The 22,885-nt window shown below is 37.1% G+C and overlaps 1 protein-coding gene across 2 annotated transcripts in view; it reads right to left on the bottom strand.

The window, feature by feature from the left end:
• Nucleotides 1-327: 327 nt before the first annotated feature.
• Nucleotides 328-22,885, bottom strand: part of LOC126278026 (centrosomal protein of 104 kDa) — a 400,804-nt gene continuing 378,246 nt past the window's right edge. Inside the window, exons 15-17 of one of the 2 annotated variants that reach the window (XM_049977752.1) lie at nt 22,749-22,850; nt 7,103-7,237; nt 328-960 (exon numbers count right to left, since the gene is read on the bottom strand). In XM_049977752.1, the coding sequence (XP_049833709.1) occupies nt 917-960; nt 7,103-7,237; nt 22,749-22,850 (281 nt within the window). In that variant the 3' untranslated portion in view covers nt 328-916. The remainder of the gene's footprint in view (nt 961-7,102; nt 7,238-22,748; nt 22,851-22,885) is intronic. The other variant, XM_049977754.1, reaches the window with a different exon arrangement.

Here is a 22,885-nt window from a genome sequence, read left to right as displayed (position 1 = left end):
CGATACATTTGGAAATAATTTAAGAATTGTGCATGTAGACTAGTTCTTTCAGTTTGCAGTCTTAGGATAAATCAACTCTCCTGTCTTGTAATCTTCACCTGATAGACATTGACTGTTCTTGTTGTAAATTTTAACCTCATGCATTTGGTTCTTAAATTATGTTGTATGTACTGTCACACGCCGTACAACTTGACTTCACTAGTGTAACTGCAGCACAATATTGAAATGTTGTAACATTGCAGTTATTGTGTAGTATCCATTCATTTTAAGTCAATTAAAATTGCAAAAGTCATATGGATGGCCCTTAATGAAGTTCACAAAAAGTTCTAAAATAAACATATTATTGCAATTACAGTCATTTAAGGAATTATTAAAACTGATTCATTGGTTTGGTGGAAAGTACCCAGAGTGTATCAGATGCCTTCTTACCTCTGTTGCCTTCCTTGTATCATTGCTGTTTGTTAGGTTATCACTAGTACAGTTGAACTTCTTAGCCATTGTAAGTAGACCAGTAAATGTGAAACATAAAGTATCCAGTCAATTTTGATCTGTACTACACGTTCAGGATATATCTAAATAAATTATTATTGACAATTTCATTACAACAGTTTTTAGATATGTATAATATAAGAGCACCTTGTAAAACCATCTCAAAATTCATGTTGTGGCTTCCAGTCTTGTCACTATGTGCTAAGGTAAATCGTAGGATCTTTGGAGACAATGACAATTGCTCTCAGTTTTTTTTAAAAAAAGAAAAAAATATTTTTAATATGTACATTGAGTCTTAAAAAGCAAGTCCAAGGTTTACATTTGTTGCGATGTATAATATGAATATTGAAGACAATTATAAAACTGAAAAGTACCCATTTCCCACATTCTCTATTTTGTAGTTGGAGTATATATGACAGTGATGTGATTATTGGTTACTGTTGTGTTTGTCCTCTGGTGGAGATTTGGAACCTGAAAATGAATTATTAATCAGTTTGCAGACTGAAAATCATAATCAACAGATGGATGAATATTCACCAAGTGTATGAAATAACAGTGAAGTTTCAAAGACAAAGTGACTTATTTTTATATTAATTATGATACAAAAAATTAAATGACCATGTTACCCATGGCAGATTTACATTATGTATATTTTTGCCGAAATAAAATAAATGATAAAATTAGGTACCAGTTACAGCTGAGTGTGTTCAACTAAAGAAAAGTGTGACTTTAAGATGGAAATAGTATATAGAATGAACAAACATTTCTTTATTTTAGAACCAGTGTTATGATTTTGCAGGTTTGTTGATTCCATCTCCATTCCATGGAGGGGTTCCTATCCTGCTCCCCCCCTTCTTTAAAGTCTTCCTCTCATTTATTATTTATGATATGGATCTCCATGCTCTTTTCATGTCTTTGTGATCTATACATGCAGTCCACATCGAAAAGGCCTGTGATATTACTGGGAGGCTAATGTTCTTGTACAGCTCCTCGAACAAGCTTCCAAGGACATCTTCCCATTTTTATATGGTGCTTCTTCTCTCCACGTTATTTTAGACAGCAAATTGGTGATATTCTCTGTGACTGTTTTGAACAAGAGAGCAGTGTCCATCAAAGAAGTTATCAAGTGTGACTGTGTCCCCTCTAACTGTTAATAAGATAACTTTGACAGTAAGAGATCTTGTCCCATGTTTGTTGTTTGTGGATGATGTATGTATCATTTGTTCCTCTCCAGCCTTGCACTGAGTGATTTGTTGCATCGATAAAGCACTGCAATTGTTTACAAGGTGGTGGTCATGGTTCAAATCCTCATCTGGGCATCCAAACTTAGGTTTTATTTGGTTTCCATACATAACTTAAGGTATATTGTTAGATAGCTCCTTTGTAAAGGACATGGCCAATTTCCTTTCCCATCCTTCAATAATCCAAGCTTGAGCTTCATCTCTAATTACTTTGATGTCCACAGAATCTAACCCCCATTTTCTTTTTCGAGTATTATAGCCAACCAACCTTCAGTTGGAATATGTTTAGAAGAACATGCAGAGAAGAAAGGTTTTAATTTTTCACCTGGGGAGTCTATATGTAATCCTGTCCAACCAATCATGTTCTATTTTTAATTTTGCTCAACTGACGATGGTGGACACTATTCTTAATTTTACCTGTTGGCCACACATTACGTACATGAAAGAATTGGGCCTAGAAGCACTAAATATTTTAAATTTTGTTAGTCACAGCTCATGAGAAATAGATCAGACTTGTCTGCTGGAGTTTCACGAAGTCTTCATACTATTCAGGCTTGAGTATGGGTACACAGTATATCTAAAAATATTAGACGTGGTGGAGGAATTAGTATGGAACATGGACCTATGAGAACTGACCCATTCCAAGCATCTATGTTGCAGGCGGACCAGTACTCAACATCAGGCAACAACTCCTCATGATGCACCCTATACATAAGAAAAAAAACATCCCATAGGCACCTGCATACTATACCTTTGCTCACCCACCAATGGAATGACTTTTTAAGTAATTAAGTGTGAACAATGAGGCCATTGTAGATTCATGTGAAGAACTCTGTTTTAGAAGTGGGTGTATCTAATTTCAAACTTCCATTTAAAGGTTGCAGCTGATCTACACATTGGTTCTATAAGAGGTATAAAACTAAAGGAAATACAGCCCCTCCTTCAACAGGAAGAAATACAAATGCCATCCTGCGGTATAGGGTTGTCCATTGATAGTGACCAGTCCAAATATCTCACGAAGTAAGCTTCAAACAAAAAAACTACAAAGAACGAAACTCGTCTATCTTAAAGGGGGGAACAAGATGGCGCCGCTGCCATAGGTCAAACAGATATCAACTGCGTTTTTTAAAATAGGAACCCACCATTTTTTATTACATATTCGTGTAGTACGTAAAGAAATATGGACCACTTTTTTCGCTTTGTGATAGATGGCGCTGTAATAGTCACAAACGTATAAGTACCTGTTATCACGTAACATTCCGCCAGTGCAGACGGTATTTGCTTTGTGATACATTACCCATGTTAAAATGAACCATTTACCAACTGCGGAAAAGGTCGATATTGTGTTGATGTATGGCTATTGTGATCAAAATGCCCAACGGGTGTGTGCTATGCATGCTGCTTGGTATCCTGGATGACATCCTTCAATTGTCCGGACTGTTCGCCGGATAGTTATGTTATTTAAGGAAACAGGATGTGTTCAGCCACATGTGAAACATCAACCATGACCTGCAACAAATGATGATGCCCAAGTAGGTGTTTTAGCTGCTGTTGAGGCTAATCTGCACATCAGTAGAATACAAACTGCACGAGAATCGGGAATCTCAAAAATGTCGGTGATGAGAATGCTACATCAACATCGATAGCATCCTTACCATATTTCTATGCACCATGAGTTGCATGGTGACAACTTTGAACATCGTGTATAGTTCTGCCACTGGGCACAAGAGAAATTACGGGACGATGACAGATTTTTTTGCAAGCGTTCTATTTAGCGACAAAGCATCATTCACCAACAGCGGCAACGTAAACCGGCATAATATGCGCTATTGGGCAATGGAAAATTCACAATAGCTGCGACAAGTGGAACATCAGCGACCTTGGTGGATTATTGTATGATGTGGCATTATGGGAGGAAGGATAATTGGCCCCCATTTCATTAATGGCAAACTAAATGGTGCAATGTATGCTGATTTTCTATGTAATGCTCTACCAATGTTACTACAAGATGTTTCACTGCATGACAGAATGGCGATGTACTTCCAACATGATGGATGTCAGGCACATAACTTGAATACAGTTGAACCGGTATTGAATAGCATATTTCATGACAGGTGGATTGGTCATCGAAGCACCATACCATGGCCCGCATGTTCGCCGGATCTGACATCCCCGGATTTCTTTCTGTGAGGAAAGTTGAAGGATATTTGCTATCGTGATCCACTGACAATGCCTGACAACATGTGTCAGCGCATTGTCAATGCATGTGCAAACATTACGGAAGGCGAACCCGCTGTTGAGAGGAATGTCGTTACATATTTCTTTAAATACTACACGAATATGTAATAAAAAATGGGAGTTCCTATTTAAAAAGACGCAGTTGATATCCTTTTGACCTATTGCAGCACAATCTAGTGGGCCAACCATAGTGCCATCTGGTTTCCCCCTTCAAGCTAGACAAGTTTAGTTCTTTGTAGTTTATTCGTTTGACTCTTATTTCATGAGATATTTGGCCCGGTCACGATCAATGGACCACCCAGTATACAAGGTCATGCATGTGGGAATATGACTGTTCATGCACCTTGGTGGCATTCTTTCAGTGGTTGCTCTATATGGTAGATTGATCCAGTGTAGGAAATGATCACTGGACTGAAGGTGACAGCAACAATTCACTGAATGGAATTTGTGAGGGCTGGAGAGCAGAACAAAGCTGATGTTGGCCCAGTAGTGGGGTTGAAATGTGTGGTTGCCAGTGTTTAGAATACACAATTCCTCTCTAAAAATTGTTCCCTTGGGGAAGTAGTTCATGGGCTCTTTTACACTGTTTGCATGTAAGGTCTCCCAACAGGAGAAATGGTCACAGAGCTGTATTATTCCTGAGACCCCCATATCTAATTCATCTGGTGATAGGATGTACAGAGACCACACACTGATTTTTTCACCCACATGAGTTTCAACAGCAACTGCTTGAAGTTATGTAGCCAAGTGTACAACAGAGGAGTGGTATGTGTTATGAACACAGTTGCCCCTCTTTTGGATCTTTCTCTAGTAAGGTCATCCTTACAGTGGACAGTAAAGTCTCTTAGGGCAGGGTCATCAGTGAGTTTAAACTGAGTTTCTTGGAAACATAAGTACACTAGTCTTCCCTGTGCTAGGAATTTCATTCTCTTGACATGTGTCATGAATCCATTTAATGTTCCACTGCAATATGGGAGCTTTGTCTTTCCCCTTATCCTTCTGCCATGTTAGGAAACCTAAACAGAATGGTGTATTGAATGAGGGGCGCAGCAGTTCCACCAAACAGTTTCCATAGACCATAGCATATGCACAAGTTTCTTCAGAATTGTCAGATAAACTAGTGTTGAGTATTCTGATGGCTTTGGACTCAAGTCTTTTATGTTTTCTATTTTTTGTTCCCTGTTTATCTTTTGTCAATGAAGGTGGGAATTAAACTATTTTGCATATAATAGTTGGTTTATCTTTGTCTATTCTCTGTGCATTGTTCATAAATGTGGGTTTCACTAGTTACTTGGAGGAGGTAGCCTGCTTTATAGTTATTGCTGTGCCTCTGTCAGTGCAGTTACAGGTGCATGTTGATTCTCTTTCATTACTGGTCTCAGTATGTGTCAACATCTGAACTTTTTGTAGCAGCTTTTTTATTGTAACCACAAATGACGTAAAGGTAGGCATCTCACGTTTTTCTCTTCACTGTAAGGTGCCTACTTGGTTATTTTAATTTCCCAGAGCATCCCCTCCAGGTAGATAGGACAGCTGATCTCAGACTGGGTGGCTCTACCACTACTTGAAGGTGTCAGTGGGAGAAAGTACTAACCCTTAATTCAGTAATGATTAGACTGGTCACTTTGGTGTGTTTAGAATGTACACATCCTCGTAAATAGCAGTTCCGTGGTACACGGGAAAGCACTGTCTATCATCTAAATTATTTTGTTTGTTTGTTTTTTTCATATTGTACTTATGTTCTTATGTTTAACCAAACATATAACATGCAATAACTCAAGATACATCATTGAGTTAAGAAATTTTTTTCTGATGACCTCATCAGTTAACATGAGTGTGTAGTTGGATACTGAAGCAACATATATTTTCTACAGTTACTGCATGATGCCCGGCCTTTACATTATAAAGTTGTGAGCATAAAATCTTGACATTTAATAATTCTTAAAGGATCTGGTATGTACAACCTTACTTTTAAGCAGATAAACACTGCTGTTAAATGTTAATATCTTTCCACACTGAATTTTTTTCATGGTATTACGTACATCAGTCACTCCATCAGCTTCTCATTCTTCCTTCAATTTGGCCAGCCACCATGTCATCCTCAGCCTACAGGCGTCACTGGATGCGGATGTGGACGGGCGCGTGGTCAACACATCACTTTCCCAACCGTATGTCTGTTTACGAGATAGGAGTCGCTACTTTTCAATCAAGTAGCTCCTCAGTTTGCCTCATGAGGGCTAAAGCCTCAACAGCTTTGCTTAAATTTATGATATTGTGCAGTTCCATCACATGTGGGCACCAACCAACTCATTACACATTCTGCAGCAGTATTGCCTGGCATGATGTAGCAGTTTTCATTAGCAGTGTACCTCTCTCTCTGTTTTTCAAACCTGCACTGCTCAACTTGGTTTTAGATAATTGTTTTGACAACCTTATAACAGATTCTAACATCTAAAGATGTGTAATAGAGTCATAATCCATGGCAACTTGAGATCCATTCATACGTAAAATGGGTGTTAATGTTATTTGTTTGTATATCTTTCAACTGTGTAGGACAGGATGCTATATGATTTTACACTATCACAAATTCATGGCTTCCAATCATTGATGATCCTTTGCCATTATTTTATCATCAAATGTTTGTTGATATCAAAAATTTAAAATGTTATTGAAAACCAAATTGTCCTATTGACAAATTAGTCTAACTTTATTTCTTGATGATCATAATTACTTACATATACTGCTTTTATGATAAAACCTGATGGTGTCTACATTTTAAAGTGTCTCCACCATCTCCTCCAAATTGGGTTAATTTTTTAATTACATAAAAAATTACATAACAAATGTAGAGGAAGCACTAGAAAGTACAACAAACGTGCAAACAAAACTTTGTTCACAGTTCCAATGAATTTAAAAGGAATTCTCTGATGTGATTAGATGACTTAAGAAAATTTCATAGTTGTAATCTTTTATTTTGTTTCTTAATGATGCATATTTGTTTTTCACAAGAACTGAAATTGTGGCAAAATTATTATGCAGAGATTTAAAGTTTTGTAAATACATACCAAATAATATTATCGGTATATTATTGTTAGTAAAGTACTTCATATTTTGAACCAGATGTTATTACGTACGATTTTTAATGTGCTTCTTCCTGGGGTGGTTTGGACAGGGCAGGTTCATCAAATGCTGTCGCCAACCATCCTCCCATGGTGGAATGTTGCTGTGACATAATGGACAGTGGTTGGCAGTGCTTAGAGGTTCCACAGCTGCAAGAAATATATCAGTCATTTAGCTTTGAAGCTGGTAGAACAACTGTGTGTTTCTAATTCTTTAGAGCCATTAGTTTTATTGTTGGACCATATCCACCAGAGATGGAGGGGGTGGGGGGAGGGGGAGAGAGGGAGGGAGGGAGGGAGAGAGAGAGAGAGAGAGAGAGAGAGAGAGTATAGGAATTATGATTAATTCTTGTGGTTGTATATTACTACCATAATTGAGTTTCAAGGCATCACTATTTGAAATAATTTTCAAAAATCACAGTGGTTGTCTAAAACAGGTCAGAAAAAATGAAAAATTTTTAGATTCATCATGGAAACTCTTTATAAGAAGTAAGCCAGGAAGCTTTTCGGTGCCAAAGAACTAATCAACATTATGCAAAGGTAATAACAAGCATAAAATAAAACTTAGTTATAAGAGTGGACAATCAAAAATGTGGAACAATAATGACACATTACTCTCATTAGAAACATCTCTCATTTTAATCTTGACCTAATCTTTTCCTAACATTTTGCCCAAAAAAATAAATTAATTAATTAATTAAAATGTTCCTAAAATATTGTTCATTGAGAAATGAGTCCATAACAAAAACTTTAAATAGAAATGTTAATTTTGTCCCATATAACTTTTGGGATAACAGAGATCCCTTGAGTGTGATGGTGTATTTTAGTAGTGTATTGTGAAATTAAACGTATCTGTAAATACATAGAGAAAGATAGGGAAGAAATCCATTAATGTAAACATACACTCAGATAGTCATGGCCATGGGTTAGCAAAAATGTTATGTGAAGATCATGATGTCAATGTCTGCAGTTTTGTGAACTCAGGAGTATCAATGTATTAAACTGGAAAAAATATACAAGATGGCTCTCCAACAAATATAAGTGAATGTACGGTAATAGTGGGGAGAGCCAACAACATTTACAAAAATGAATTATCGAGTGCTGTCCAAAACTTGAAGATGATACTTGATTCTAATGACAGTAAAGCAATGGGAATTCCTCATAGATATGGCCTTTATATGAATCATGTATAAACAAAGAAATAACTGAGTCTAATAAACAGTTTGAAAATATTTGCAAACTGTTTCGAAATACTCGGTTTCTGTCTGTTGACTTCCTACAAACAACAGCTTCATGAGGCAAGGACTTTATTAATAATGCTGATGAAATCTGTTTTAGTGAACATTTTATGAAACTTGGTTCTGACACACTGCAACTGAATAACTATAGCCTAGTAGCTGTTTATTGTGGACATTCTTTAGATAAAGGTGGCGTGGCAATTTATGTTAAGAACAAAATAGGGCAATTTATGTTAAGAACAAAATAGCGTATCAATATTTAGACTTGAGTGAATACTGTATTGATCAACATTTTGAGGTCTGTGGATTTGTAATCTGTACTGGTTTTTCTGAAATTACTGTCCTCTCATTTTGCAGGACTCCTACAGCCAAAATCAGTATTTTCCGAAACAGTTAGAATCTCTGTTAACTCATTTTTTGTGCAAAAACAAAAGATATTATAATTTTATGTGATTTTAATGTTGATTTTCATAATGATAACATGGGAAGAACTGAATTATCACTTTTAATTAGCTCTTATAATTTAACGACACTGGTTGATTTTCCCAATGGAGTCATAGCTAATTCCATGAGTCAAATTGACATCTTCTTAGACAGAAGCAGAAATCTAAACACAACTGTAAAACACATGTTAAAGGGGCTCTCAGACCATGATGGTCAGCTACTTTCAGTTGAAGGTGTTAGCCCTCTTAGTAAGAACAATTCCTGCAGTAAAACTTTCAGAGTAATTAGCACACAATCTATCAATACCTTCTGTAATTTCCTACAAGAAGTTGATTGAGACCAGTCTGAGCTCTTTGACATTGTTAATGACAAGTATAATGCTTTTATAAATGAATTTATCTGCATATTCTTAAAAGCTGGTTAACTTTGGCCATCAAAACCTCCTGCAGAAGGAAATGTAATCTGTATGCCTTATTCAAATCCAGTTATGGAAAATGAAAAACATTACAAACTATACTGTTCTATCCTTAAAAAAGTTCTAAGTATTTCTATAAAATCAAAAATTCATGTCTTTAATAATAAAACTTAAACCATACAGAATGTAATATAAAGGGAAAAAGGTAAAATTCCTGCTGCAGAAAACACCATAGAAACTAAAACAAATGATAATGTTGAAATAATTACTGATGTTTTTAACAATCACTTTTTGGCATCAGTAGCCCAAACTGATAAAACATGTTCTGTTAATGAAGCCATATTATCCCTTCAAAAAGCTATCAATAAAAAACCAAGCACAGTACATGAAACTGAGAATATAAGTAGAGAGATGAAAAGCAAAAGTTCCATTGGCAGTAATCTTCAAGATTACTGAAGGAATGCTATAAGCCAATAAGGAGAATGCTGAGCCATGTATTCAATGAATCCATCCAGCATGGGATGATCATGAGGAACTAAAGTATCCTATTATGAAACTTCTCTTTAAAAAAGGAGATAAAACTGACATTACCAACTATCAGCCTATTTCCCTTTTAACAACCTTGCCTTAAATTCTTGAGAAATTGGTTCAAAAAAGTCTTATTGACCACCTCATTCATTATAAGGTATTAAACAGTAGCCAGTTTGGATTTCAACAGGGTGTATCAATAGAGCAAGCTATTTTCTGCTTCATCCATCAAATCTTAGAGTCTTTTAATAATTAATTATCTCCTCTCGGTATCTTCTGTGACCTTTCTAAGGCCTTTGATAGTGTTAACCATGAAATCCTCTTAGCAAAGGCTGAATATTATGGTATAAATGGATCATCTCAAGGATTAAATCCGACCTAACTGGAAGAAAGCAGAAGGTCATGTTGAATGACTCTGAGGGGCACCCTGTGATATCTAGATGGGACCCTGTTGTCTGTGGTGTTCCTCAGGGCTCAGTACTCTGCTCCCTGCTCTTATTCATCTTTATTAATGACCTTGTGTACTAGCTTTAAAACTACTTTTACTATTTTCACTGACACCTCCATCCTCATCAACAGAACTCCCAACCTCAATCCTGAGGAATCAGACAATATTATCTTTAATGAAGTAGTTAACTGGTTTGAAAATAAAGTGTTATCACTAAATGCCAACAAGACCCGGTTTGCTCATTTCCAAGTAAATAAAGAAGTGGGGGTCAATTAAGTATTAACTGTAATGATAGTGAGTTACAACAAGTTGAGTCATTAAAGTTCCTGGTTGTACACACTGACAGAAATCTAAAATGGTCAAGTTGAGTCATTCAAGTTCCTGGTTGTACACACTGACAGCAATCTAAAATGGTCTGATTATATTTTTCAACTTCTCAAAAAACTCAGCTCAGCAACATTTGCTATTCATATGATTTTCATTGTGTGTGACCAAGACACCACAAAAACTCCTTATTTTGGTTACTTCCATGCACTATTAATGTATGACATAGTTTTCTGGGGTAATCAGTCACTTTCCAAAAAAATATTCATTGCCCAAAAGAGAGTTATTGGGATAATGAGCGGAGACCAGCCTAGATATTCTAGTAGAAACATTTTTAGAAAATTAGGGATACTGACAACTGCATGTTACTATATCTACTCCCTGTTATGTTTCACTGGTAAAAATGAGCAACTATACAAAACCAATAAGTCATACCATTCCCACAATACCAGGAGGAAGATGGACCTCCATTATGAGTTAAAAAACCTTAGTACTGTACAAAAAGGAGTCCATTACATGAGCTGCAAGGTGTTCAGTGTTCTCCCACCATCGCTGAATCACTTTCCATGAGCTTCCCAAATTTAAACCACACCTCAAACATTATCTAACAGATAATTATTTTTATTCAGTTGAAGAATATTTCAATTGTGTTAACTCTAATTAATTTTTCTTTTAATTAAATCTGATGTACTCTAATGGGTTACGATAGTTGGAATAATTGCTAACATTACAATATATTTTATGTAGCTTTATTTTAACCTTTTTAAGTTTAATTTTGTCTCATTTTACTAAGGTTTGAAGCTCCTCTTGATATTCTTCTGTGTTTGTGATTTAAAATGTAGTTGTTTTGAGAAATAGCCTTACGCAAATACAGTTTGTTTATTTTTGTATTTACCCTGACATGTTTCAACACCCATGTGTCATCTTCTGTGGTACAGTTTTTTTTTATTTTTTAAAATTACATCACTAAATCATCTGCATTATTATACATGGATTTTTGTGCTCTTTCTTGTCAATTTTTCGAGAGAATGTCATCTGCATTTTTTTTTTCATCGAGTTATGTGTCTGGTTGGTGTCTTGATCAATGGCTATTCAGTACACTGTTTCTACACAGTTTTTCACACAATTTCTGCTCACTAATTCACTTCAAATGCACTTACACAAAATGTGGTGAAGCGTGATCTGAGCAGACACACCTGACTCCATTCTCAGTGAGAGGTGTTATAACACATGCTGTCAAAAAAATGTCAAGAAAGAGCTCATAAACCAGTGTGTAATAATGCATATCATTTAGCGATATAATTTTAAGAAATAAAAAAAGAAGATTGACCCACAGAACATGACACACAGTTATTGAAACATGTCTGGGTAAATAAAAAAAAAAAGCAAATTGTGTTTGCATAAGGCTGGTTCTCAAAACAATCCAATTTTAATTTTGTCTACACCAATTAATGTCTATTTTGTCTTATACCTATATCTCCTCTTGCAAGAAGGTTTTTTGTGTGTTTCTTTTGTATAATTTGTAATAACCTGACATGTTGTACATCCATGCAAATGTCTCACTGTATTGGATTTATGGGATCTAAGTAAATAAATAAAATAAATGATCTTGATCCAAAATATTCATGTTGTCATCTTAGTTAATGAAATCCATTTTTCTGTCACAGTACAAGATTTATTACATGAATAATAAGTGATATTTGTGGTCTTCAGTCCAAAGACTGGTTTGATGCAGCTTTCCACACTTCCATCCAAGTCACATCTCTGCATAACAACTGGAATCTACAGCCACCTGAACCTGCTATAACTAAGCATTGGTCACCCTCTATAATTTTTATCCCTAACACTCTCATACTATTCCAAATAAACTATTACTTGATGTCCCAGGATGTGCCCCATCAACCTACTCCTTCTTTGAGTCAAATGTGGCACAAAACTCTTTTCTCCTCAGTTCAGTTTAGTACCTCTTTGTTAGTTATCCAGTCTACCTATCTAATCTTCACCATTCTTCCATAGCTCTACATTTCAAAAGCTTCTATTCTCTTCTTGTCTGTCCTGTTTATAGTACATGTTTCATGTAAGACTGCATCTCAAACATATATTTTCAGAAAAGACTTCCTAACACTTTAATTTGTATTCTATGTTAACAAATATCTTCTTCTTTTTTTGTGCCTTTGTTCAGCTTTGGCACAGGGTCTGCATGGCTATTGATGGATTTGACATGGTTAGATTAAGGAGTTGCTGGCTACCATTCCTGTTGCCACCCTGTTACGACCCCCACCCTCTGAGACGTAATATGTGTATGCCAGCTGTCTATGTAGGGAAACATCTAAAACCCACATCCAGAATGACTGGTACACCGATCTCTGTCATTGGATCTGTTGGACAGATTTGACTTGGGTCTTTTACATCTCCCTACTTCAGAAGTGGCACTTTAAAATGCATGGCTGTCCAGGTGGTTCGTTGTTAACAGTTATCTGTTCTTTATTTTTCACAAAAAGTTTTTCTTGCTATTATCAGTCTGCATTATAAATCCTCATCAGTTATTTTTCTGCCAAATATCAAAACCCATTCACTACTTTTAGTGTCTCATTTCATAATCAAATAACATCAGCATCACCAGCTGTAATTTGGCTACATTTCATCAGCCTTGTATAATTTTGCATGAAATGTATTTGTAGTTGTGAATATGGACAACTATTAGCTGTATAATGGAATGACAACAATGGAAACTTGTGCTGGACTGGGGCTTCAACCCGGCTTTCCCGCTTATTGACTTACCATTAGGCTGCCCAAGCATGACCCAGGGCCAGACCCAAAACACCATATATGTCATCAACCTTGTGTCTACTACCTGTACTCATATACCCATTGTGTATATTCATGTACAGGTGACAAATTTTACTTGAAAGTTGCTTGGCCAGTGTTGGTGGATACATACAATATTACAGTGCCTGTGTTATTCCAAAAATTATGAGGCAATGTTCCTTTGGACATGCATGCACACAATATCGTATTTATTCTCATGAATGTCCAAAGGAACATTGCATTGTAATTTGGAATAACATAGGTCCTGCAATATTGTGTTGTGTAATACAACTTGTTTTCAAGATATTGTCATTTCTGTTCATCTGATCTTCCAAGTCATTAGCCACCTCTAACAGAGTCACAATGTCAATGACGAACCTAAAAGTTTTTGTCTTCTCCTAGAACTTTAATTGCTTTTTCGAAGTTTCCCTTATGTTTCATGTACCTCTTTCCCTGTGTACAACTTGAACAACATGAGGCAGGCCATGAAATCCCATCTCACTCCCTTCAGAACTACTGCCCCTCTTCTGTGTCCTTCAGTTCTAATAACTGCAGTGTGGTTTCTGGGCCAGCTGCTCTCTGTATTTTATCCATAATAATTTCAGAATTCAAATAATTTATTCCAGTCAACAGCGCCAAAAGCTTTTCCTAAATTAACAAGTGATGTAAATGTAGATCTATCTTTCTTCAATATATTTTCTAATATAAGTTGTTATATCAGTATTAGCTTTTGTGTTCCTACATTTCTCCAGAACTGAAACTGATCTCTCCCAGGTCAGCTTCTACCAGTTTCCCTCTTTTTTTTTAGTTATTTATTGTTAGTATTTTGCAGCCATAATTTATTAAACTGATGTTTTGGTGATAATCCTGCCTGTTAGCATCCACCTTCTTTGGTATTGGGATTATTATAGAGAGTAGGGTCTTTTTGAATCTGGGGTTTCATCCTTCTCGTGTATCCCATATATCAAGTGGATCAATATTATGAAACGGAAAATTGCTACTCACCATATAGCAGAGATGCTGAGTCGCAGATAGATACAACCAAAAGACTGTCACAAAATAAGCTTTCGGCCAACGAGGCGTTTGTCTGTCAAAAACAGATCTCTCTCTCTCTCTCTCTCTCTCTCTCTCTCTCTCACACACACACACACACACACACACGCAAATACAAACACAAACACAACTCACACACACACAACAGCAGTTTCTGGCAGCTGAAGCCACACTGCGAGCAGCAGCAGCAGCAGTGCATGATGGCACTGGCAATTGGTTGGGGGTAAGGAGAAGCTAGACGGTGGGCAGGGGAGGGGCGGGTGGGAGGTGGGGTAGTGGAAAAGGAGAGAAGTAAAAAGACTGGGTGCACTGGTAGAATGAGGGCTGTGTAGGGCTGGAATGGGAACAGGGAAGGGGCTGAATGGGTGAGGACAATGACTAACAAAGGTTCAGGCCAGGATGGTTATGGAAATGTTCTGCATTCTATGTGAGCATGACAACCAACAAGTTTTTTGTCCACATGAAAGGCCACCAACAAACTGTGGCCATAAACAAGTGGACCACCCTATTGCTGAGCATGCTGCCCAACACAATATCCTTCATTTCAATGACTGCTTCACAGTCTGTGCCATACTGATCCTTTCCACCAGCACCATCTTTTCTGAATTGCACGGCTGGGAACCCTCATTGCAATATATCCTATGTTCCCGTAACCCCCCTGGCCTCTACCTTCGTTGTCCTCACCCATCCAGCCCCTTGCCTGTTCCCATTCCAGCATTATACAGCCCTCATTTTACTAATGCACCCAGTCTATTTACTTCTCTCCTTTTCCCCTCCCACCCCTCCCACCTGTTCCCTGCCTTTCGTCTAACCTACTGACTGCACCTAGCTGCCCTGCCCTCTCTCCATCTCATCCCTGCACACTCCCCAGCAGCATTTCACTGTTCTCCACCCCCACCTTGCTGTCCCTCCCCCTCCCTGCCCCAGCCTCCTCCTTACCCCCACCCAGTTACCACTCCCCTCATGCACTGCTGCTGCTGCTCGCAGTGTGGCTTCCACATGCCAGAGAATGCAGTCATGTGTGTTGTGAGTTGCATTTGTGTGTGTGTGTGTGTGTGTGTGTATTTTTGATGAAGGCCTTGTTGGCCAAAAACTTATTTTGTGACAGTCTTTTTGTTGTGCCTATCTACATTCCATCCTGGATTTTCCATTGTTTGATATATCAGGTGAAACATTTTTGTCATGGTTGGTCCTCATAAGGATATTAATAATTCTGAGCAAACTTTGTTTACATCTGGTGCCTGTTGAGTCTTTTTATGCTTTCCCTTCTTTGCTTAGTACTAGCTTGCCAAGTGAGTTCTTTATGTTCATACAGATGCGTCTCACATCTCCAAATATATATGGAATCTATCTTTCCTACGGTCATGCATGCTTTTAGAGATTTGTATTTCTCTGCTGCCCATTTCTGCTTTTCCATTTGAACTTTCTCTTTGTCCCAGACATCTTTATTCCTTGTGCCTGCTCATTTGATGTATTTTTGTAGTTCTCCTTTCATCGGTTACACTTAATAATATCTCAAGTGTGATTCTCTGCACTTTGTCCCTTTGCCTTGTTTCTCTGTTGTCTTTTCTATTTTATGTCTCAAATAAGCTAGCCATCATCTTTGTTGTCTTTCTTTCATCTATTTCAATAAGTTGTTATTTATTGCTCCCACTGAAACTCTCACCAATCTCTGATCTTATCCAGACCACGCTCTTTCATTCCCTATCTTTTTGCAATTTTTTCAGCTTTAGTACACATTCACTAATCAATTAATTATTGATGATGCCCACATCTGCTCCTGGAAACATGTTGCAGTTTAATATCTAATTTCTTAACTATCAATTTTAATATTATATGAAAGTGTTCTGAAAAATAATGGCTCCAAATTTTTTATATGAATAATCTTATAAGTATTTTAAATAAAGCAAATTTTATTAACAGTATACATTTATACTGTTCATGTCTACATATCTATTTCTCAAGAATGTCACCCTGACAATGAAAACGTTTCACCTATGAGACGCCAGTTTATTGATATCGTCACTGTAGAATATTTGACCTTGTTGTTGGAACCACAGCCTCACCTCTGCTTGCACTGCTTCATCACTAGGTGAAGTCCTTGAAAGTGTTCTTTAAGTTTTGGAAACAGATGAAAATCAGATGGGGCCCATTTGGGACTGTATGGAGGATAATAAATGACCGTGGACACAAGGCATTGGATTTTTTGCGTATGTTGCAGTGCTTGTGTTGTCCAGCATTGACTTAGTGAAGGAGAGGGTAGTCCATGTGTGAACAAACTCTTCAAATTCAAAACTCAATTACAGCACACTGTTTCTCATGGAGCGACATAATTACATTATACACTGCCACGTTACACACTACAATTCAGAGCCATCTAGTGAGAAAAGGCTGCAAATGTGTAAACACAGAGAATAAAGATAGAGAACATTGTTAACATTTGATTTATTTTAGAAACTTAAAGAGCTTTCACATTTAAAATTTTGATTCAATGCTTTTCAGCACAGCCTCATGTCATTAATCTGAAACCTTCCAATGTCTCTAGGTCTCTTTGATGTATACAAACTTTGTTATTATTTTTAATCCAAGTATTATCAAATACTAAATTGCGCTTTGTGTAAAATTCTATTAGGTGGCATCTTGTTTTATTCCTCTCTCCTACTATTTTTCTTTATTCCCTTCCCTAATATGAAAACCCTTGTCACCGGTCACAATTAAATTTTTGCCTCCCTTAAGGACCTGAATAATTTTTTTATCTCGCAACACATTCTTCAGTCTCTTCGTCATGTGTGGAAGTACTTGGCGTCTATATTTGTGATATTGTGGTGGGCTGTGGTGGCTATGATAATCTGTTCACTGCGCTGCTTGTCATTACCCACATTTCTTTTTTCTTTTTCATTACTCCTGTGTTACCTCTGTTTGACTTTGTGTTGATAAACCTGTGCTCACATGACACGAAGTCCTGTTCTTGCCCCTGTTGTAACTTTCTTTGCAGGCTTTTGGTTCTTTAGTGGATACAGGAGTGAGAAACAGATGTGGTTCATTGACAGAGAATTCAGATATTAATTTAATCTAGGGCTAATATCAAACAGGAAAAGTAATACATAACTTTGTTTGCTGTAGTTACAGCATCAGTTGCTAACAGTAGATTTGAATGTTGAAATACCTACAGATGCAAAGGTTTACAATTCAGGCAGACTTCAATAGAATGACTATTCTGTGGATGACAAGTCCTACCACTATGAAATGGCTAACAACAAAATGGGCTCTGTGCATCAGTGTTTGAACTTAAGTACATGTGCTGCTGGAGCTTTGTAGAGGGGATGCTTGCATATCATTCGCAGCAGCTTAAGCATTTATTGTAGCACCCCATGTCATGATGGCAGCTGTAGGAAACAAGGTAGCGTGACTGGCAGCACACATGTTTTAAATTGCAGCCAAACAGATGGTGGCTGACACCGCAGCTCCCGTACTTCACTAATTACCAACTACTTTCAACCTACCCTTTACCGTTTCATATTTGCTAAACTACCTACCTGAGTAAGGGATCTAATATTCCATTCTCTAAACTGTAGAACATCAGATTTGTTTTCTCTGACGACTTCATCATCTGGAGTAGTCTCTGCCCAGGCAGTAATTTCCCCTTGCCTTTAGCGGTGCTCCAGTATGAAAATAGCAAGGTCAAGGTCATGTCAGGTAATTTACATGGCCAGATCAATTAGTCAGCCAGACTGTTAACCCTGCAACTACTGGAAAGGCTGCTGCCCCCTTTCTGGGACCATAGCTTAGCCTCTCCACAGAGATTCCTCTCATGTGGTTGCATCTATAGTATGCCAATCTATACCACCAAGGCATGTAAGCCTCACTGCCATGTCCATATCAATGGTTTGGGGAGGGGGGGGGGGGGGGGGGGGGGGAGTGTCAATGTTGTGCCATTTGAGACACGCTGGCTTTCATGTCTGCCTCTGGAATACATTGCACAAATAGCTCAGTATATAGTCATGTCTCCACTGAGAAAGACTTACTGGTTGTCACATATACACTGGAATATGAAAAGGGTGTTTGCTGCTCTGTTATCAGCTGTCTTCCTATGTCTGTACTGATCCAGAATCCCTAATCTCCATTAAATGAGATGCTCTGCAATGCAAATACAGATGGCTTTTTGCCAGATGTATTTTGATTGAAACATAAATTGAAATACATAAGGAAAATATGTAATATGTATTCCTCTTGGGGACACACTACCTAACACCACAAAAAGGCAATTATTGTTAGATTACAAACTGGAGTGCTTTTGCTTCAAAATCTGCCCTAAATGGCTTGGGTAATGTGGGGAGTTGAGGAGACCTGTGAAACAATGCCATCAATTTATGCTAAAGAGTTGAACATTTTAAAAAAATGTTAATCAGGCTAGGTATATTGCCTTAGGGAATTACAGTGCCCACCTTATTATTTATTTATTATATACTAGCTGTTACCCATGGCTGCGCTCGCATATCAGAAGTTTGGTTATGAGGAGTGATGGTGAGTAAGTACAGTACTGTATGTGCAATAACATCCGCTACCTCACGTATCTACTGTTGGGTAAGCATAGCTTATGATATGCATCCCACTCTCCCTCCTCCCAAGCTGTTGCAGCACCTGATGCATCGACATGTGCAGTGCCACTGCCAAGCAGTGTGTACAGACGGTCATAGGCAGGAGCACACATTTATGCATTGTGCTATTGAAGTAGCTATACATTATACAACGTGTACATTATGAAATAAATACTGTGGAAGTATGTGTTGAACACCTTGAACATTGCATTCTGTCCTTTGAATCATTTCATGCAGCAAAAAAAAGCATTTTAACATACGTGATAGAGATCAAAGTAGGAGTGTAAATATCTCTTGAAGAGTAAATAGTTTTCCCTAATTCACATAATATTCTTCAAATCAATAAGTATCTTGTATTACACACTTTATAAAGAAGCTTATGTTCTTCCTCAGTTTTCAATCTTCCTCCATACCAAATTTCATCAAAATCAGTTCAGTTGATTGGTCGTGAAAGTATAACGGGAGAGTTACTTTCACATTTATAAAATTAGTGTGGATAAAACTTTCAGTTATGATTTCTGTTTTTTCTGCAGTCTGATTTCGGTGAAATAAAGCCTATATTGTGCCCAAAGCAATGCTCAAGTTAAATGTGGAAGCCTCATGAAAATTCATTCTGTAGTTTTGGAGAAGTATGTTCAGACAGACAGAGAACAGTTTACATGTTTTTTTTAGTATAGATTTCAGCCTCAGATCACACAAATGTTATCATTACTGGTTTCAACTTATCAAGTCATCATTGTGTGACCTGTTTAAAAATAAAGAATTTGGGGGTGGGGTTATAAAATACTAGAAAATTGTATTACAAAGCAAACTAATTTCTATACACATCTATGTCTACTTGAATACTTAGTAATTTTTCAACTGAACAGGCCCACTTAGGAGTTCACAGTGTTGACCCCAATTACACAAGTGCATTTTAAAATATGCTAGTTGTGCTTTCTAATATGTTTGGTGACATCTATGGGAGATTTTAGGTACTATCTGTTCCACTGTAGTGATCAATTATATGAGTGCCTACCCAGGTATATTCATCTGATGAGTTACTACATAATGTAATGAATATATTGTCAGATGCCCTGTAGGCTGTAGCTTGCTCACATCCTGGCATGTACACACTATTGGTTTGGGACACTATGAAGAGATATTGCCATGAAGAAATGCTGCAGTAGTTATCTGGCAACAGCCACCTGTAAATGTAGAGCTACTGTCTCTACGAAATACTGAGAGAATGTGATCCAGCTGCAACTGGGGGATTAAATATTGTTTACAAAATTATCATGATAACAGTGAAAGACCCTGTGCATTGCATACAGTATTTGTGTAAAAAGGCATGCAGTGGTTTCTGTTCAGGGCATATAATACATTTGTTACCTCCACGCCCAGATCTATGGGAAAGAGGGGGGGGGAAACCCATATATCTGACTTGGGTGGCAGTTCTGGGACCTCAGCTGTTAAGTCCCATAGTGCTCAGAGCCATTTGAACCTCCAGATTCATATTCTTGAATGAAAAAACCTTGCCTCACAAAACACCTAGCATCCAGTGCACTTTGGCCCATCAGTCATTCACATGATTTTGAAATGCATCCCAATTGGTTTTGAACACATTCTAAGCTGATTTCTGAACAAATCATAGGTTGATTTTTGAATGTGTGCATAGTGTACATGATGTCTCTGCCAGGGGAGCTCTGTCGCATGTAGAAACAAAAAACTTTCCTGCAGACAAAATGGAGTGGGGCTATGCAAGCCAAGCCGAATAAACCTGAACAGGTGAATGCCAATCACTGTTTGTTTATGTGGTTGATTGGGTGAGCAAATGATCATTGTAGTTATAATTAACAGTGAAATCCATAGATTCAGATTATCAGGGTGAAAATAAAGTGCGTCCAACAAAATGAAATTTTGACAGAAAATTTTTGCCAGATTGCTACATTACCAGTTGTACAGTCCCCAGTTAGCACCTGCTTTAAGTTCTACTCTCAGAATAGGGCAAAAAAGTGTGTTGTTCAAACATACAATAATGTCTAACTGGAACATAAATGTGGGATAACTGTACCTGTGATTCTGGTAGTGTTACTGAAGTTAACTGGAGAATAAGTTTTTAAAGTGGCAGGAATAGTTACAGAATTAGTGATGACAAGATTGTTCGGTAGACCGAGGAAGGAGAAGCAAGGAGGACATCACACAGATTATATGGAACAATATGTGATTCCAACTTTGTATAAAAATTTCATACTACTACTTTTCAGACTCATAGTTGAGAAACTGGAATGTATGAATGAAATATGAAATTATTTGCTAACATAAAACTTTTTGCTAGTACTAGACCTAATAGACATTTGATTTGGTATTTTGTGAATTATGTTCCATCATGTTATTTATTTTAATGAGGTAAACCAAAATGACCATTTGTGCCAAAACAGTTTTGCTTATATTTGGTGTATGTTACAATTGCTGCAATATTAGAAAGACTTAGTTTGTTTTATCTAGCAGACAGTGAACAAAGTAGATGTAATCAAATCAAAAAACCACACCAGTGTTGGGTATTACTTGTACAACAGCTTTTTTGTTATTAGACAATGACATTTTAAATTTTCATGTAGCAAAATGTTTGATGAACTTTGATGAGGTAATAGATTCTTTTGTAGAAAGGAAAGCTTGCCGTCTAAAGCTGTAGCAAGATTAGAGAGAAAAGAATGCTGGGACCTAAGGATTGAGGAAATGTGTACCATCTTGCTTGTCTCTATCTTCACTGGTTTTATGTTTCCTATATTTAATTACTGCTGGGCCTTCATGGCCTGTTCAGGGGGAGTTTAACTTTTAGTTTTAATATTTAACTTTATGTCACACAAAAGAGAAAGTTATTAGCTAATAGGCAACAAAGAGTGCAAATTTTATGAAGAGTTCTTATTCTCCTGGTCACAAATAATACCACCCAGTATTAATTATGAGTTTCTTTTTTTAAGGAGAACAGGATGTCAAACCAGCCAACTGGGAGAAGAAGAGGCACCACAGGACATTTTAATTTCCACAGTCCTGAATATAGGTTTGATGGTTCCCATTACAAAATATACACATTTCAATTCCACAGGGTGAAATACAGTGATGTGCGATAGACGAATGCTGTGTAAAGAGCTCGGGCACTGCACTCTGGCACACTTAAGACCAAATAACATGTCTTAAATTTCCTCAAACATATATGTTGTATATATAAAAGTCTTAAGAAAGATGTGTGCTACAAAATGAACATAATTATGAAAAATCGATCTTTTTTTGCTTTTAATTTTTGATGCTCTAACTCAAAAGCTCGAGGGGGAGGGAGAGAGGGTGTCACTATCAAGTTTGTGCCCCGGTTCGGAAGTATCATAGATCTGGGGCTCTTTACCTCAGAACCTCAGACCAGTCTTCTAGAATAACAGTTAACTGACTGAGTGGATTAAAATTTTATCTATTGACTGATGTCTGCTTGTCCCGTTAAAGTCTTATCTGATAAATAACTTTCAGTCACGATGTTGACTATCATTACAAAATCTAAATAACCAAAAACAATGAAGCACTGCAATGTGTTCCTTTAAACAAGATCTAACACCTATAATTGGTCATTATTTCATTAAAAAATTAAAAACAGCATAATATATTCTGCCAGAAAAAAAAGTTAGTTTGCTTGTTTCTCTTTAAAGCACTGGAGTAATTTTCTGGTTTTATGTTTATTTCTTTGGAAAAAAAAATCCAGAATAATTACCGATTTACTGTAAATAATATTCTAAGACTCTAAAGTTTTCAGCATCTAACATTGTTGATTACTTACGGACACATTCAGTAGAGTTGATGTGGTCATCAAAATAATCTTCCAGGATGGCTTCAGTGCAACGCTCACATTTCTTGTACAGGTGTCGCATGTCACATTCATCTGTAAATACAGTTTCATTGATATTTTTTTGAAAT

Source organism: Schistocerca gregaria, chromosome 6 (assembly GCF_023897955.1).
Source record: "Schistocerca gregaria isolate iqSchGreg1 chromosome 6, iqSchGreg1.2, whole genome shotgun sequence".
NCBI classification, from domain to species: Eukaryota; Metazoa; Arthropoda; class Insecta; order Orthoptera; family Acrididae; genus Schistocerca; species Schistocerca gregaria.
This window is presented reverse-complemented; position numbering and strand designations above follow the sequence as displayed.